We start from the raw sequence: 16,570 nt of genomic DNA on the forward strand, positions 1-16,570 counted from the left end.
TTTTATATTTTTAAATGTCTTCTATTGTTTGTTCTATGTCTTTCGGCTGAAGAGCAGGGCATATGTTGCTGCCAGCCCGCCCCGATGGGGAATTGAATACAATAAAGAAAAAAAAGTAAAACATCTTCACTTGCTAAAGGCCAAAGGCCGAAATCGCAATCGTGAAATAAAGAAAGTGTTACAGTTACTGGTGTAAATATGATGTCTTCTATAAAGTTCTACATGACTGTGAATCCCAGGTATAAAAAGTTAAATAAGTAGTGGTGTTTACAGTCCAGCGTGACTGTGTGGGTCTCTGCAGTATGGATGACGTCGTTCGTGTTGTTGTGTCGACAGCGGGTGGTGCGCGGCGCGGCGGGCAGCGTGCTGGTGCTGGTGGCGTGGCTGTGGCTGGCGCTGGGGGCGCGCGCCCTGCTGGCCGGGCTGCGCGCGCCGCAGTTCGCCGCCGCCGACAACCCGGCGGCGCGCTGCCCCTCGGCGCTGGCGCGCGCCCTCACCTTCCTCTACCTGCCGGCGGCCAACGCCTGGCTGCTGCTCTGCCCCGCCGTGCTCAGCTTCGACTGGTCCATGGACGCCGTGCCGCGCGTGCTGTCGCTGATGGACGCGCGCCTGCCGGCCGCCGCCGCGCTCTACGCCTCGCTGCTGCGCGCGCTCTCCGCCTCCTGGAGGAAGGCCGCCCCGGCGCCGCCCGCGCACAGGCGCCAGCGCGCGCCCCCGCCGCCCCCGCGACTCCAGGCGGCGGCGTCTGCGGCGGCGGCGTCCGCCTGCGCGGTGCCCACCCCGTGCCCCGTGTGCAGGCACTGCACCACCGACCAGCACTCGGCTCACTGCCGCAGCACCAACAACAACAACGCCATCGCGGCGGGTGCCGAGTGCTACTGCGCGCCGGCGGGCAAGCACCACCGCCACCAACCGCAGCAGCAGCCGCACCAGCACCACCAGCACCACCACCAGCACCACCACCAGCACCAGCTGCCGCAGCGGCCGCGGCCGGGCCCCAGGCGGGCGCACGCGTCGGCCCCCGAGGTGCTGCTCATCTCGCTGGCGTTCCTCGTGGTGCCGTTCCTGCCGGCGACCAACCTGCTGTTCTACGTGGGCTTCGTGCTGGCGGAGCGCGTGCTCTACATGCCGAGCGTGGGCTGGTGCCTGCTGGTGGCCCTGGGCTGGCACCTGCTGGCCGAGCGCGCCGGCCGCCGCCTCGCCATCGCCTGCGCGGCGCTGCTGCTGGTGGCGCTGAGCGCGCGCACGCTGCGCAGGAACCACGACTGGCGGGACGAGGAGAGCCTCTACCGCTCCGGCGTCGCCGTCAACCCGCCAAAAGGTACGCGCCACACTTGTCACTCCACTTCTAGCAAGAGGGCTTCTGTTTAAGGTAGACTGGGCTACCAACGCAACTAATATTACTTGGTCCTGATACAGAAAGACAATGTCTGGATACAAACCAGTCAACAACCCAATAAAACTAGTGCGTAATGCAGTCTAACAACTAATTTACACTACTGGCCATTAAAGGGCTCCGGAAAGGCTCAAAATCATGAAAAGTTCAATTTTTACTTTTTTGCGTTTTTTGAATCTGCAGACTATTACCTTTTAATAGATATATAATTTATTCAATTCCGAAGACTACAACTATTTTTAAATTTTTTTTGAAATGTGTTCTACATGGGCGTGACCCACTGTGGCGCTATTAAACTGCTGTCAAATGGTGTTATTATTAACGTCCGTGTTCATCAGGTACATTTTAGTGATGTGAGATAAAGTATGTGTTGTGGCTAACCTGTGATGGTTCAATATATATCGCTGGTGTGATTGTCGATTGTTTCATGTTTATTTACTCTGTCGTTATCTCGAAAATATTCGTAATTAATTCTGTTTCTTGAGTCTCTGTTTTGTTGAAGTATAATAATGAGTAAAAGTAAAGTTATTAGAAATCCTCTGAAGGCTTTTTAGAAAAGAAGAAATGTTGGAAAGCCAAAGGTATGTGTTATTACTGTAAACAATAAAGACGATAACCAAGTGAGTGAACCTAAACTCTCAAGTACACCTGCCCATAGCAGTCAAAGTGGGAAAGAAAATACTTCACAGAAGAAGCTTGGTTCAATGAGTGAAAACTATGAATGTTTTATGGGCGATTCGGCTGTGAATGAAATATTTGATATGTCGGTTCACAAAGGAATTTTTTCAAACTGTGTAAGATGTATTCATTGTAGTGAAGTTGGTCTGGAACTCTCCATAATAAAGCACGTAGGACTTGCTAGTGAAATACAACTGAAATGTGATAAGTGTTCATACATGACCACCTTTTGGAACAGTGTTGCAGTAACTGCAACTGAAGAAAATGGTAGCAAAATCTACGAACACAACATTAGATTTGTTTATTCCTTGCGTTCAGTTGGTAAGGGTGCTACTGCAGGTGCAATTTTCTGTGGCATCATGAATCTTCCAAATCCCCCAACCAAGTTTACGACCTATAATAAATTAATAGGGTCTAAAGTAGAAGATGTCTGTATAGAATCTATGAAGAACGCTGTGGAAGAGGCAGTAATGGAAAATAATGGTAACACAGATTTGACTGCAGCGTTCGATGGTACCTGGCATAAACGGGGACACACATCTCTTCATGGTGTAGTATCTGCCACTAGTATGTATACAGGGAAAGTTTTAGATGTAGCAGTAATATCAAAGTATTGTAGATGTCCACAAAAATATAAAAGTACACATGAAAATAATTGCAGAGCTAACTACAGTCGCAGTAGTGGAGGAATGGAAGTGGCTGGTGTTTCCAGTATATTCCAGTGTTCTGAGGCGTGTGATAAAGTGCGATATGTTAATTACCTTGGAGACGGTGATTCTAAAAGTTTCAAACATGTTCAAGGACTGAAGCCCTATGGTGGTGATGATGTTGTAGTGCAGAAATTTGAGTGTATTGGACACGTACAGAAGCGAATGGGAACAAGACTTCGGCGACTGAAAGCTTCGTACAAAAAACAAAAACTCAGTGATGGTAAAGGGTTGGATGGGAAAGGAAGGTTAACTGACAGTGTAATTGACAAAATACAGAACTATTATGGAATGGCTATTAGGCAAAATACACAAAGTGTCGACGAAATGAAGAAGGCTGTTTGGGCTCTTTTTTTTTTTTTCATACTTCTTCAACCGATGAAAATCCCCAACATAGCTTGTGTCCCAAAGAGAAGACAGTTGGTGTAAATATAACAAAGGATTGCTAACTGGTGAAGTGTACACTCATAAGCATAGTCTGCGTCATGCAATAATGGAGGTGATAAAACCTATTTTCAGAGACTTAGCAGCACCTGAACTGTTGAAAAAGTGTATTCACGGAAAAACTCAAAACCCCAATGAAAGTGTAAATAGTGTTATATGGTCGAGAATCCCCAAGACTGTATTTGTTGGAATAGAAACCACTTTGGTGTGTATGATGTTGTTGCGACTTTCAATGATGGCAACATTGTAAGGTGCAAGGCATTTAAAAATATGGGAATGAAGATAGGTTCTAACATGGTACGAGCGATGCTTGCTTTAGACAAGGAACGCCTTCGGGCTGCAGACAGGGCTGTAAAGAGTCTAGAAATACAAGCAAGAGTAAACAGGAGGAGGAACAAGAGGAAGCTGGAGGAGGAGTTTGCAGAGGAAGAAGATAATCCATCCTATGGACGTGGAATGCACTAAAAAGTTAATCCAATCTTTGTCGCTCGATTCCCAAAACTTTTATTTTCTCATACTAATTACATGTTTTCTAAGGATCTTCCAAACATATTTGTTTCAAACTTTCAGTAAATGTTACACAGTACCTTCTGCATAATTTAACACAGCCTTTTTCCAAAAAACTGTATATTTTTGAATATATAAATAAAAAATTGCAAAAAAATGTTGTGAATTTTATTTGCAACTGAAAAAAAAATCATCTTTAATAACTGAACTAAAATTTTGTAAAATCCCTGTGTTAAGTTGTAGCCCATATTCCAATAAATAATCTGTAAAAAGTTCAACTTCCTACCTCAAATACTTTGTGAGGAAAGATGTAATTTATAAGCGTTATTTTAACATTGCAAGTATAGGGCGTTCCGGAGCCCCTTAAAATTGCTACACCACGAGGATGACGTGCTACAGACGCGAAATTTAACTGACAGGAAGAAGATGCTGTGATACGCAAACGATTAGCTTTTCTGAGCATTCACACAAGGTTGGCGCCGTTGGCGACACCTACAACGTGCTGACATAACGAAAGTTTCGAAACGATTTCTCATACACCAACAGCAGTTGACCGGCGTTGCCTGGTGAAACGTTGTTGTGATGCCTCGTGTAAGGACGAGAAATGCGTACTATAAATGTCGGATTGTAGCCTACCGCGATTGCGGTTTATCGTATCGCGACATTGCTGCTCGCGTTGGTCGAGATCCAATGACTGTTAGCCGAATATGGAATCGGTGAGTTCAGGAGGGTAATACGGAACGCCGTGCTGGATCCCAGCGGCCTCGTAACACTAGCAGTCGAGACGACAGGCATCTTACCCGCATGGCTGTAACGGATCGTGCAGCCACGTCTCGATCCCTGACTCGAACATAGGGGGACGTTTGCAAGACAACAACCATCTGCACGAACAGTTCGACGACGTTTGCAGCAGCATGGACTATCAGCTCGGAGACCATGGTTGCGGTTACTCTTGATGCTGCATCACAGACAGGAGCACCTGCGATGGTGTACTCAACGACGAACCTGGGTGCACGAATAGCAAAACGTCATTTGTTCCAATGAATCCAGGTTGTGTTTACAGCATCATGATGGTCGCATTCGTGTTTAGCGACATCGCGGTGAACGCACATTGGAGGCGTGTATTCGTCATCGCCATACCGGCGTATCACCCGGCGTGATGGTATGGGGTGCCATTTGTTACACGTCTAGGTCACCTCTTGTTCGCATTGACGGCACTTTGAACAGTGGACGTTACATTTCAGATGTGTTACAACCCGTGGCTCTACCCTTCATTCGATCCCTGCGAAACCCTACATTTCAGCAGGATAGTGCACGACCGCATGTTGCAGGTCCTCGACGGGCCTTTCTGGATACGGAAAATGTTCGACTGCTGCCCTGACCAGCACATTCTCGAGAGCTCTCACCAACTAAAAACGTCTGGTCAATGGTGGCCGGGCAACTGCTTCGTCACAATAAGCCAGTCAATACTCTTTATGAACTGTGGTATCGTGTTAGATCTGCATGGGCAGCTGTACCTGTACACGCCATCCAAGCTCTGTTTAACTCAATGCCCAGGCGAGTTCTGGGTACTGATTTCTCAGGATCTATGCACTGAAAATGTAATCACATGTCAGTTCTAGTATAATATATTTGTCCAATGAATACCCTTTTATCTTCTGCATTTCTTCTTGGTGTAGCAATTTTAATGGCCAGTAGTGTAATATTCCTAGGTCAAGAAAACAATGTCTGTATACAAACCAGTCAACAATCCAATAAAACTAGTGCGTAATGCAGTCTAACGTCGAATATAAATAAGACTTTAATTCAGTGGCTCGTGCTTACACAGAAATTGTGCAACTAACGAAGACAGTCACTGATCGTACAACTGATCATTAAACACTCTGAAAGTCACTCGTACAGTAGTATGTATTAAAGGTGGACAGGAGCAGAAATGATCAGCGTGTAAGATAACGCAGCAGACAGAAGATCTACTTGACTTAGGTGTTCTCCAATTGTACGAAGACTCATTGCAAATAATGCAGCAAGAAATAAGAATCCAGCTCTCAACCTCAACAAAGGGGAGACTCTCTGAACTATGCACAAACAATGACGCTGTAGCAAACAGGCTCCAAGCCCAAGTGGGTTGACTGGCTGCTGTCGGCCGTCCTCTATTGTGGCCACAGAGTACAGTCACAGTCCATAGCCTCTGGAGGCGTGGCTCCGCCGGCACACACCATTGGATCTGCCAGGTCTCATACGACTGCTATCAGCGTCTGATGGAAACCTCTATTGCCACCTTCGCAATGTCTGTGTGGTGATATCAACACGTGATACCACAGTAACACACTGAAAGTGAGCAATCTACGGTTGAGACACTGCACGGTGGACATCTTGGTCTGTGTTTATATTCTCTGAACCTACTAGAGATTAATAATCAAGAAAACTCAAAGAAAGCTCATTACATTACAATGTCTAGTACGCTATAGGAAAGCCGTTGACACTCAAAACATTCTCCCGTCGTCTCGCAATGGGTAAATTCAGGTCCTCTATAGTTATCAACAGAATCTCATACCTTTCTTCCAGCAAAACAGTGGCAAGTTTGCGGAACGACAATCGAGTTGCATAACTATCATGCACCCTTCCCTCCAAAGGGGATCATAAAGCCTCAATATCACTGAGATTTGGTGACTGAGACGGCCTTCGGAGATTCATTGTCGTCCTCACGAAAACATTTCTGGGCCACGCGAGCTGTGTGAACAAGAGCCTTTGTCGTCTTTTACACAGTATCACCATGTGGGAACAATCATTGTACCATGGGATGCACATAATCAGCCAAAATGGTGACATAATCCAAGGCAGTAATACGACTTTGTAGAGTAACCATAGGGCCCATGGAATGTCACGATACGGCTGACCAAAACAAAACCGAACCCCCGCCATGTTACACTCTTGGCCAGAATTTGGAGCGGTGTGAAACACGACTCATCCGACCAAACGACATTCTGCCATTGCTCTGTACATAAGGTTTTATGGAAACAGCTCCATATTTTTCTGTAAGGACATTTTCTTCACAGATAAATGGTTTTTGAGTTCCCGCTCGATCTGCAGTTTCCAGCTTTTGGAGCTCCCTCCGTGTTGTTTAGGTGCTGACAGAGTTCACGACATTCCGTTTCACAATGACTTTTGCAGCTGTCATGCTCTTTTTTTTCGGCACGATCACTCAACACACGCTTTCGTCCTCGTTGTGGCTTAGCGGATAACATTTTTTTCCATTTTCCCTGTATGCAATACAAATGTTCAGTACTGTCCCAAGCAGTTTCACTTGGTTACGGCAGCACCACCTGCCAGCATCTCGTGGTCGTGCGGTAGCGTTCTCGCTTCCCACGCCCGGGTTCCCGGGTTCGATTCCCGGCGGGGTCAGGGATTTTCTCCGCCTCGTAATGGCTGGGTGTTGTGTGCTGTCCTTAGGTTAGTTAGGTTTAAGTAGTTCTAAGTTCTAGGGGACTTATGACCACAGCAGTTGAGTCCCATAGTGCTCAGAGCCATTTGAACCATTTGTTTGGCAGCACCACCCATATGGGCACAACAATTTTTCCACATTCGACTACACCTAGCTGCGACATAATGCCCTCACAAGTGTACAGCTAACACTTGCAAGGCACTGAGGACACTGAATAAGTTCCGTTCGCTGTCAAATAGAACAGTGCCACTTGCAGAATTGGCTAGCGTCTACATTTATGTTCAAGCGTACATTTCCGCGGTATTTCTTTATTTTTGTCCAACCGCTGTACGTGTCTGTCTTCTCCTACACAAACACTTCTGAACTTAGCTGCAGTTTAGTCCAGAAGAGTCTCCTGGAACGAATGGACACACATAAATCATAGAAGAAATTATAAATAAGTGCTAAATCACAGTAGTGTCCATCTAACTATTGGGACTAAGGTAACGTGAAGCACTGCCATGAGAAACTACATATCTGAAAACAAAAACATGTAACTGTCGACAAACTTAACACTTTTACCTGTTTATACCCACTGGAACTGCCTATTACACTTAGGTGGCAAATAAGACATGTCTGCGGAAAAAAATTACTAAAAAATTCAGTTGCAAAAGAAGAGAAAAAAGTATGCAGGAAATAGATGAGAGCATAGTCACAAATGACTTTTCTGGCTGTGATTATTAAATGGAAGATATTACGTGCCATCACGTCATACTGAGCTACGAAGGAAAAGTATGATTTCAAAGAATCACACTATTCACGCAGATTTCACTCGATGAAGAATAGCTAGATTTTTACCATCGACACACCACTTATGCGAATTTTAGTTCTATCTTAAATATATCATACAACTCTAATGAGTCCACTTTTCCCTGAAAAGATGGTGGTGTTAGCCGAGAGAAATGGTGGCTGACATCTCGAATCAAAGTGTGTTGTGACAAGAAGGGCGAGCTATATTTACTGCTGTGGACTAGCACTAATTAAGACTTAAAATGCACATAGGAATGAAAAATGGATCATGAAAAGCAGATCCATTAAGCAGACTTAGAGCGCCAAAAATGTTTCGCAGATGAATTGTTACAGAGGTTACAAATACCATTAGGTAACTGAAGAGCAATAACTCTTATGATTACGATTCTATTCAACCAAAGTATTCAAATGTAATTTGTGCTACGGCCTTCAATTACCTTTCTAATCAGTGGAGTGGTCAAGATATATTTTCTTACAAACACAAATTAAGCCGGCCGGTGTGGCCGAGCGGTTCTAGGCGCTTCAGTCTGGAACCGCGCGACCGCTACGGTCGCAGGTCCGAATCCTACCTCGGGCATGGATGTGTGTGATGTCCTTAGGTTAGTTAGGTTTAAGTAGTTCTAAGTTCTAAGGGGACTGATGACCTCAGATGGTAAGTCCCATAGTTCTCAGAGCCATTTTTTTGAACAAAAGTTAGCGTAAGTAGCAACCATTTACAAAAGTGGAGATAAGAAGGTGACTTGTGATTATAGACGCAATTCCCTCCTCCTCGTTTTCTCAATAAATTTGAGGCGGTAGCTTATAATAGAATATTAAACTTCATTCCTGGGAATAACAACAACACCTCATTTTGGTTTCCATTTTGGTATCCACGAGAAAAAGGCGCCCTAACCGTTGTATTTGGTCGCTAACGTACGACTCCTACATAGCAATTGAAAGTAACAAACCATTCAATACACTGCGATCAGTAGCTTGGCGGCAGTAGAATCGTCCTCTATTCGGCTGTAGAAGTCAATTCTTTAACTTTTCTCGGTTATGTGTCCCTCCAGGGATTCCAACATGAGTCATGAAGGATGCCTGTAATTCTCGAGAGTTGGCCCTGCCTAACTGTAACAAATTTAGCTGCACTTCTCTGAATTGCTTCCACGCCTTCCTTTAATCCGACCTAGTGAGACTACCAAACACACTCCAGTAGCACTCACGAATGAGTCTCACGGATGTTCTGTAAACAGTCTCCTTTGTAGATGTACACTAAACATGGGTCCCCTTACCCACAGTTCCCGGGATAACTGCGATCGTAAAGCTATGACCAGTCAGTGCCATCAGTATGAAATTTTACAATAGTTACTAAAAGTATATTTGAAATTTAAACTTTTAAATCGAGCCCCATCTAATTAGGCTCAAATTTCTTCCGCGGTCTACTTTAATAAGAAATGCAGTACTCTGTCAGCCACTACATGTTACAATTTGTTGTGTACTTGTTCCCGTAGAGGGAGATGTTCCACGTGCCGTCATCGCATTTGTAGGCAACAGTGCACTATTAATGAGTTACGAGTTCTTTAGAAAATCCCGGATCGTCTATTAAATCTGGAGAAGACTACAATTTTCTGCATCAGGTCCACAACCGTAACACCGGGAGTGTCTACGACCATGACGTTAACTTGAGAGGACCTGTGTAAATGCTGAATAGGTCTTAGAAACGAATTGGTAACTTTTTATTCAAACATTTAAAAGATATATTATAGAAATATATAGCATATTTATTATTAATTTTTTTAACAAGCATGAGTTCATGTGTAGGGACTTAAGGCCTCTAAGAATATCATTGCATTGCAGCACGAGTAGGGACACTAACTACATAACCTTGTCAAATATCTACAAAACACATTTGTAAACCTTGTAAATGAATTATACCAATACATATTGACAACATTTTTCGAACACAGGGACAACTGAAGCAACAGCCTTATTAATGCATATCATACTACGACTCAAGCAAAATGAATGAACACGAATAAAAACTGACAAATCACTTACACTTTAAAACAGTTTTTTGTGATAAAACAACATGAGCCATTTCAGTGTAGCTTTGTATTTCACACCATTAACTTATCACTTGATTTGTGAGTTGGATTGTTTCCTGCATTCCTTGGTTCAGATGCTACTGCTCTTAAGCATTGCTCTGAATACAAGTTCTCATGATGTGACACATATCCGCCGGCCGCAGTGGCCATGCGGTTCTAGGCGCTACAGTCTGGAGCCGAGCGACCGCTACGATCGCAGGTTCGAATCCTTCCTCGGGCATGGATGTGTGTGATGTCCTTAGGTTAGTTAGGTTTAATTAGTTCTAAGTTCTAGGCGACTGATGACCTCAGAAGTTAAGTCGCATATTGTTCAGAGCCATTTGAACCATTTTTGACACGTATCCTGAATTTACGTCTCTTTCAAGCAGAGGTTATATGACTAATGTTGAACACGCAATTGAAGCTTATTTTCGTTGGTAATCATACTGCTCGGTTTTACACACACACACACATACACACACACACACACACACACACACACACACACACACACACGCACACACACACACACAAACACACACACACATACACTCACACAATTAGAAGTGGTGGAGTAAGCGTGGTGTTACTAAATCTATACACTGAGCTTAAGTCATGGGATAGTGGTATGCACACATATGGATGGGGATAGTATCGCGTACATAAGGTGTAAAAGGGCGGAGCACTGGGGAAACTGTCATTTGTACTCAGGTGATTCGCATGAAAAGGTGTGCGACGTTATTATGGCCGCATGACGGGAGTTAAGGGGCTTTGAACGCCGAATGGTAGTTGGACTTAAATGCATGGGACATTCCATTTCGGAAATCGTTAGGGAATTCTGCATTCCGAGATCCACAATGTCAAGAGTGTCCCGAGAATATCAAATTTCAGGCGTTACCTCTCATCACGGACAAAGCAATGGCCGAAGGCCTTCACTTGACGTTCGAAGCAGCGGCGTTTGCATAGAGTTGTGAGTGCAAACAGACAAGCAACAGTCCATGAAATAACTGCAGAAATCAAAGTGGGACGCACGAAGAATGCATCCGATAGGACAGTGACACGAAATTTGGTGTTAATGGGCCATGACAGCAGACGACCAACACGAATGCCATTGCTAGCCGCGCGACATAGCCTGCAGCGCCTCTGCTTGGCTCGTGACTGTGTTGACTGGACCCTATATTATTGGAAAACCGTGACCTGGTCAGATGAGTCCCGATTTCAGTTGGTAAGAGCTGACTAGGGCTGGAGTGTGGCACAGGTCTCATGAAGCCATGGACCAAAGTTGTCAAAAAAATGCCTTTGACCACTATTCATAGTCAATTAGAACTGAGAACTAATTAAACCTAACTAACATAAGGACATCACACACATCCATGCCCGAGGCAGGATCCGAGCCTGCGACCGTAGCGGCTGCGCGGTTCCAGACTGTAGCGCCTAGAACCGCTCGGCCATCCCGGCCGACCAAAGATATCAATAAGGCACTCTGAGGACTACATAATGCTGTGGTCTGTGTTTGCATGGAACGAACTGGGTCCTCTGGTCCAACAGAACCGATCGTTGACTAGAAACGGTTATGTTTGGCTACACGGAGACCACATTCGTAGACTTCATACTCCTAAACAAGAATGTCATTTTTAAGGATGACACCGTTCTGTGTCACAGGGCGACAATTGTTCTCGATGGGTTTGAAGAATATTGTCGACAACTTGAGGGAAGGATTTGGCCACTCAGACCGCCCGACATGAAATGACATCGAACGTTTGTGGGACATAATCCAGTGGACAGTCCTTGCACAAAATTGTGCACCGGCAGCATTTTCGCGATCATGGACGGAGCCTGCATGGATCAGTATTTCTGCAGCTGTCTTCCAGTGACTTACCGAGTTCATTCCAGGTCGAGTTACTGCAGTACTCTGGGAAGAAGCAGGTCCGATTCGATGTTAGGAGGTATCCTTGGACTTTTGTCTCCTCACTGTATACGTTTCTAGCATTTGCAGACTTAGAGAAACCTTTTGAAAATATTAACTGGAATACTCTCTTTCAAATTCTGAAGGTGGCAGGGGTAAAATTCAGGGAGCGAAAGGCTATTTGCAATTTGTACAGAAACCAGATGGCAGTTATAAGAGTCGAGGGGCATGAAAGGGAAGCAGCGGTTGGGAAGGGAGTGAGACAGGGTTGTAGCCTATCCCAGATGCTATTCAATCTGTATATTGAGCAAGCAGTAAAGGAAACAAAAGAAAAGTTCGGAGTAGGTATTAAAATCCATGGAGAAGAAATAAGAACTTTGAGGTTCGCCGATGACATTGTAATTCTGTCAGAGACAGCAAAGGACTTGGAAGAGCAGTTGAACGGAATGGACAGTGTCTTGAAAGGAGGGTATAAGATGAACATCAACAAAAGCAAAACGAGGATAATGGAATGTAGTCGAATTAAGTGGGGTGATGCTGAGGGAATTAGATTAGGAAATGAGACACTTAAAGTAGTAAAGGAGTTTTGCTATTTGGGAAGCAAAATAACTGATGATGGTCGAAGTAGAGAGGATATAAAATCTAGACAGGCAATGGCAAGGAAAGCGTTTCTGAAGAAGAGAAATTTGTTAACATCGAGTATTGATTTAAGTGTCAGGAAGTCGTTTCTGGAAGTATTTGTATGGAGTGTAGCCATGTATGGAAGTGTAACATGGACGATAAATAGTTTAGACAAGAAGAGAATAGAAGCTTTAGAAACGTGGTGCTACAAAAGAATGCTGAAGATTAGATGTGTAGATCATATAACTAATGAGGAAATATTGAACAGAATTGGGGAGAAGAGAAATTTGTTGCACAACTTGACTAGAAGAAGGGATCGGTTGGTAGGACATGTTCTGAGGCATCAAGGGATCACCAGTTTAGTACTGGAGGACAGCGTGGAGGGTAAAAATTGTAGAGGAAGACCAAGAGATGAATACACTAAGCAGATTCAAAAGGATGTAGGCTGCAGTAGGTACTGGGAGATGAAGAAGCTTCCACAGGCTAGAGTAGCATGGAGAGCTGCATCAAACCAGTCTCTGGAGTGAAGACCACAACAAAAACAACTGTATTCGTTATTTTGTTACATTTTAGAACTATTTAGAGAGCGTGTGGAGTAGGTCTTGTTGAGTAGGATGTGCGATAACTGGCGGCTCGGCCCGGCTAATGTGGCCAGCAGTAGAGTGCGGAAGCGTTCGCGCTGGACGCTTCGTCAGGCTGCTGACGGGCCACCTCTGGGATTATTGGCCTCTTGTTCTCCACCCCGCTGCTGATTGGGAAACTCGATCACGTGCCACGCAGACGTTGCTCCACAGTTCCAGCTGCCGATGGGCCTGCCTCTCGAGTAATACAGGTCCCCAGCCGGAGAGACCTCGCGACAGCGGTTCCACTTCGTTTACTCTTCTCTTCCGACGATCTCTCGCGTTCAACACAGCCCTAAACTCTTGGCTAGACATATCTACTGAACCGTTTACAATCGCTATGAGACATAAAAGATTTATACTTTCAACACTGCTGCACAGTCGGCAATCGTGATACTCTAATATATAAGAAACTATCAGCCTCGATTGCGGTAATGAAACCAACATTTACGTAGATTTCAGCCCAAATAATGGAGCCTTCTTCAGAAGATATCCCTGAATCTATAATCTGTCGAAGAGGGTATGGTCTAGAAATAAAACTAAAACAGGTATATCTTCTGAAGAAGGCTCAATTATTTGGGCTGAAACCCAGATAAAGATAGGTTTCATTACCGCAATCGAGACTGATAGTTTCTTATATATTAGACATTAAATCATTTTAGAGTTTCTATAACAATTTCTGCAAGAATGGTTAACACCATTTTTAATTTCTACGAATTTGAGGCACATGTTATGTTTAATTGTTATAGCCTAAAAATTAAGTGGAAAATATTATGAGTATGTTTGACAAATCTGATATAAAGGAGATGAAATGAATATGTGACGTGACACTTATTCAAACTGACACAAGGATCGCCTTAAGACTAGGCGATAGGGACAAGTCTCCTATAGTTCTCCGTGCAAGAGACCTACTAATGGGAATTGAGGAAGAGGCAGGAACTCTGCACAGTGATAGGAAAAAAGGATGACCCACTGGAAGAACTTCATTGTACGTAGACTGAAAAAGGCATAAATTTCGGAAACCGAAAGAGACATAAATTTGGTAAATTTAGCAGTTAAGTCCCATGAGACTTCACACACATCTGAACTTTTTTTTTTTTTTTTTTGTGCCCGGTTCAGGAAAGGAATACCGTAAGTACTGCAACTTCTGTTCCATCCTGGGACACGTGTGTTACGCAACTGGACAGTTCGTGTCAAACACATTGTGCGCTCTGGGTCGAAAAGAGGATGTTTTGCACGAACAGTCCAACTGTGTGGCAGACGCATTTTAGGCTCCTCTCTTGATGGAAGGACAATTCAAGTATCTGCGGCATTCGATTCTTGAATCACGCGCTGCAAATGCCTAACCCGTGATAGTATCGTCATGAAATCGATAATATTCGTATGAGATAAACATAAAAATGAAATAAAACAATACGTAGTCAAAGAAACTGACTTTTCTTGGAAAAAAAAATAAATGGCAGCCGACAGCCTTATGAATATCGCGCTGCATAAAAACGCAGCACGTTTTTTAAATACTGTAACTAGCCGTTTCCTGTAAAACAGTCAAAACAAAACCGTCTGTTCTGTTATGCAGCCACCGATATTTAGATAGCTACACGCCCTGTCAATTTTAAGGCTTAAATGGAACGAAAGAGCACTGTCCAAGGAATTATTAAAACGGGGTGTGTGGAGACACGCCAACCCATGTAAGAAAGACAACACGTATACTGGGTAAATAATAAGCGCCCTCGCACAGACTAAGACGACTAATGTCAGAAGTAGTCGACAGTGAACACTAATTAGCAAAGTTAGTAAGGATTAGTGTCAAACACACCCAGAGAGTATGGTATTGCAAAACATTGCCTTGGGATCTTTCATCCTATAGAATATAAAAACAAAGAGCACTTCCAGCTAATGGAATAGTGTGACTAGACATTAAGTTATGTTATAAACATAGGGGGGTGTTTTTTCTTACATTCTGCTTTGTATCCAGCTCCCTCTCCCTGGTCAAATACCGAGGGGACAGAGTTATGGAAAGGTGTTACAGTTCCTTGAACAGCGCTGTATGATTGGACTTAGGCCCTGGAAATGCCGAGGGTGTGCTCCTATAGAAATGTCGGGGGTTATCAAAGACGTCACCCAGCGCCATTCGTGTCAGTTGTTCGAACGTTTTATATGTCGATAGAACCTCAAATTTCATATAAATACACTCCTGGAAATGGAAAAAAGAACACATTGACACCGGTGTGTCAGACCCACCATACTTGCTCCGGACACTGCGAGAGGGCTGTACAAGCAATGATCACACGCACGGCACAGCGGACACACCAGAACCGCGGTGTTGGCCGTCGAATGGCGCTAGCTGCGCAGCATTTGTGCACCGCCGCCGTCAGTGTCAGCCAGTTTGCCGTGGCATACGGAGCTCCATCGCAGTCTTCAACACTGGTAGCATGCCGCGACAGCGTGGACGTGAACCGTATGTGCAGTTGACGGACTTTGAGCGAGGGCGTATAGTGGGCATGCGGGAGGCCGGATGGACGTACCGCCGAATTGCTCAACACGTGGGGCGTGAGGTCTCCACAGTACATCGATGTTGTCGCCAGTGGTCGGCGGAAGGTGCACGTGCCCGTCGACCTGGGACCGGACCGCAGCGACGCACGGATGCACGCCAGGACCGTAGGGTCCTACGCAGTGCCATAGGGGACCGCACCGCCACTTCCCAGCAAATTAGGGACACTGTTGCTCCTGCTGTATCGGCGAGGACCATTCGCAACCGTCTCCATGAAGCTGGGCTACGGTCCCGCACACCGTTAGGCCGTCTTCCGCTCACGCCCCAACATCGTGCAGCCCGTCTCCAGTGGTGTCGCGACAGGCGTGAATGGAGGGACGAATGGAGACGTGTCGTCTTCAGCGATGAGAGTCGCTTCTGCCTTGGTGCCAATGATGGTCGTATGCGTGTTTGGCGCCGTGCAGGTGAGCGCCACAATCAGGACTGCATACGACCGAGGCACACAGGGCCAACACCCGGCACCATGGTGTGGGGAGCGATCTCCTACACTTGCCGTACACCACTGGTGATCGTCGAGGGGACACTGAATAGTGCACGGTACATCCAAACCGTCATCGAACCCATCGTTCTACCATTCCTAGACCGGCAAGGGAACTTGCTGTTCCAACAGGACAATGCACGTCCGCATGTATCCCGTGCCACCCAACGTGCTCTAGAAAGTGTAAGTCAACTACCCTGACCAGCAAGATCTCCGGATCTGTCCGCCATTGAGCATGTTTGGGACTGGATGAAGCGTCGTCTCACGCGGTCTGCACGTCCAGCACGAACGCTGGTCCAACTGAGGCGCCAGGTGGAAATGGCATGGCAAGCCGTTCCACAGGACTACATCCAGCATCTCTACGATCG

General features: G+C 45.3%; 1 protein-coding gene across 1 annotated transcript in view; it reads left to right on the plus strand.

Annotated features, from left to right (window-relative positions):
- Positions 1-306: 306 nt before the first annotated feature.
- The window catches only part of LOC126092834 (protein O-mannosyl-transferase TMTC2-like), a 445,889-nt gene continuing 429,625 nt past the window's right edge, over positions 307-16,570 (plus strand). Inside the window, exons 1-3 of the mRNA XM_049908564.1 lie at positions 307-437; positions 555-888; positions 982-1,321. Coding sequence (XP_049764521.1) covers positions 307-437; positions 555-888; positions 982-1,321 — 805 coding nt within the window. The remainder of the gene's footprint in view (positions 438-554; positions 889-981; positions 1,322-16,570) is intronic.

This window comes from Schistocerca cancellata, chromosome 7 (assembly GCF_023864275.1).
Source record: "Schistocerca cancellata isolate TAMUIC-IGC-003103 chromosome 7, iqSchCanc2.1, whole genome shotgun sequence".
Classification (NCBI taxonomy): Eukaryota; Metazoa; Arthropoda; class Insecta; order Orthoptera; family Acrididae; genus Schistocerca; species Schistocerca cancellata.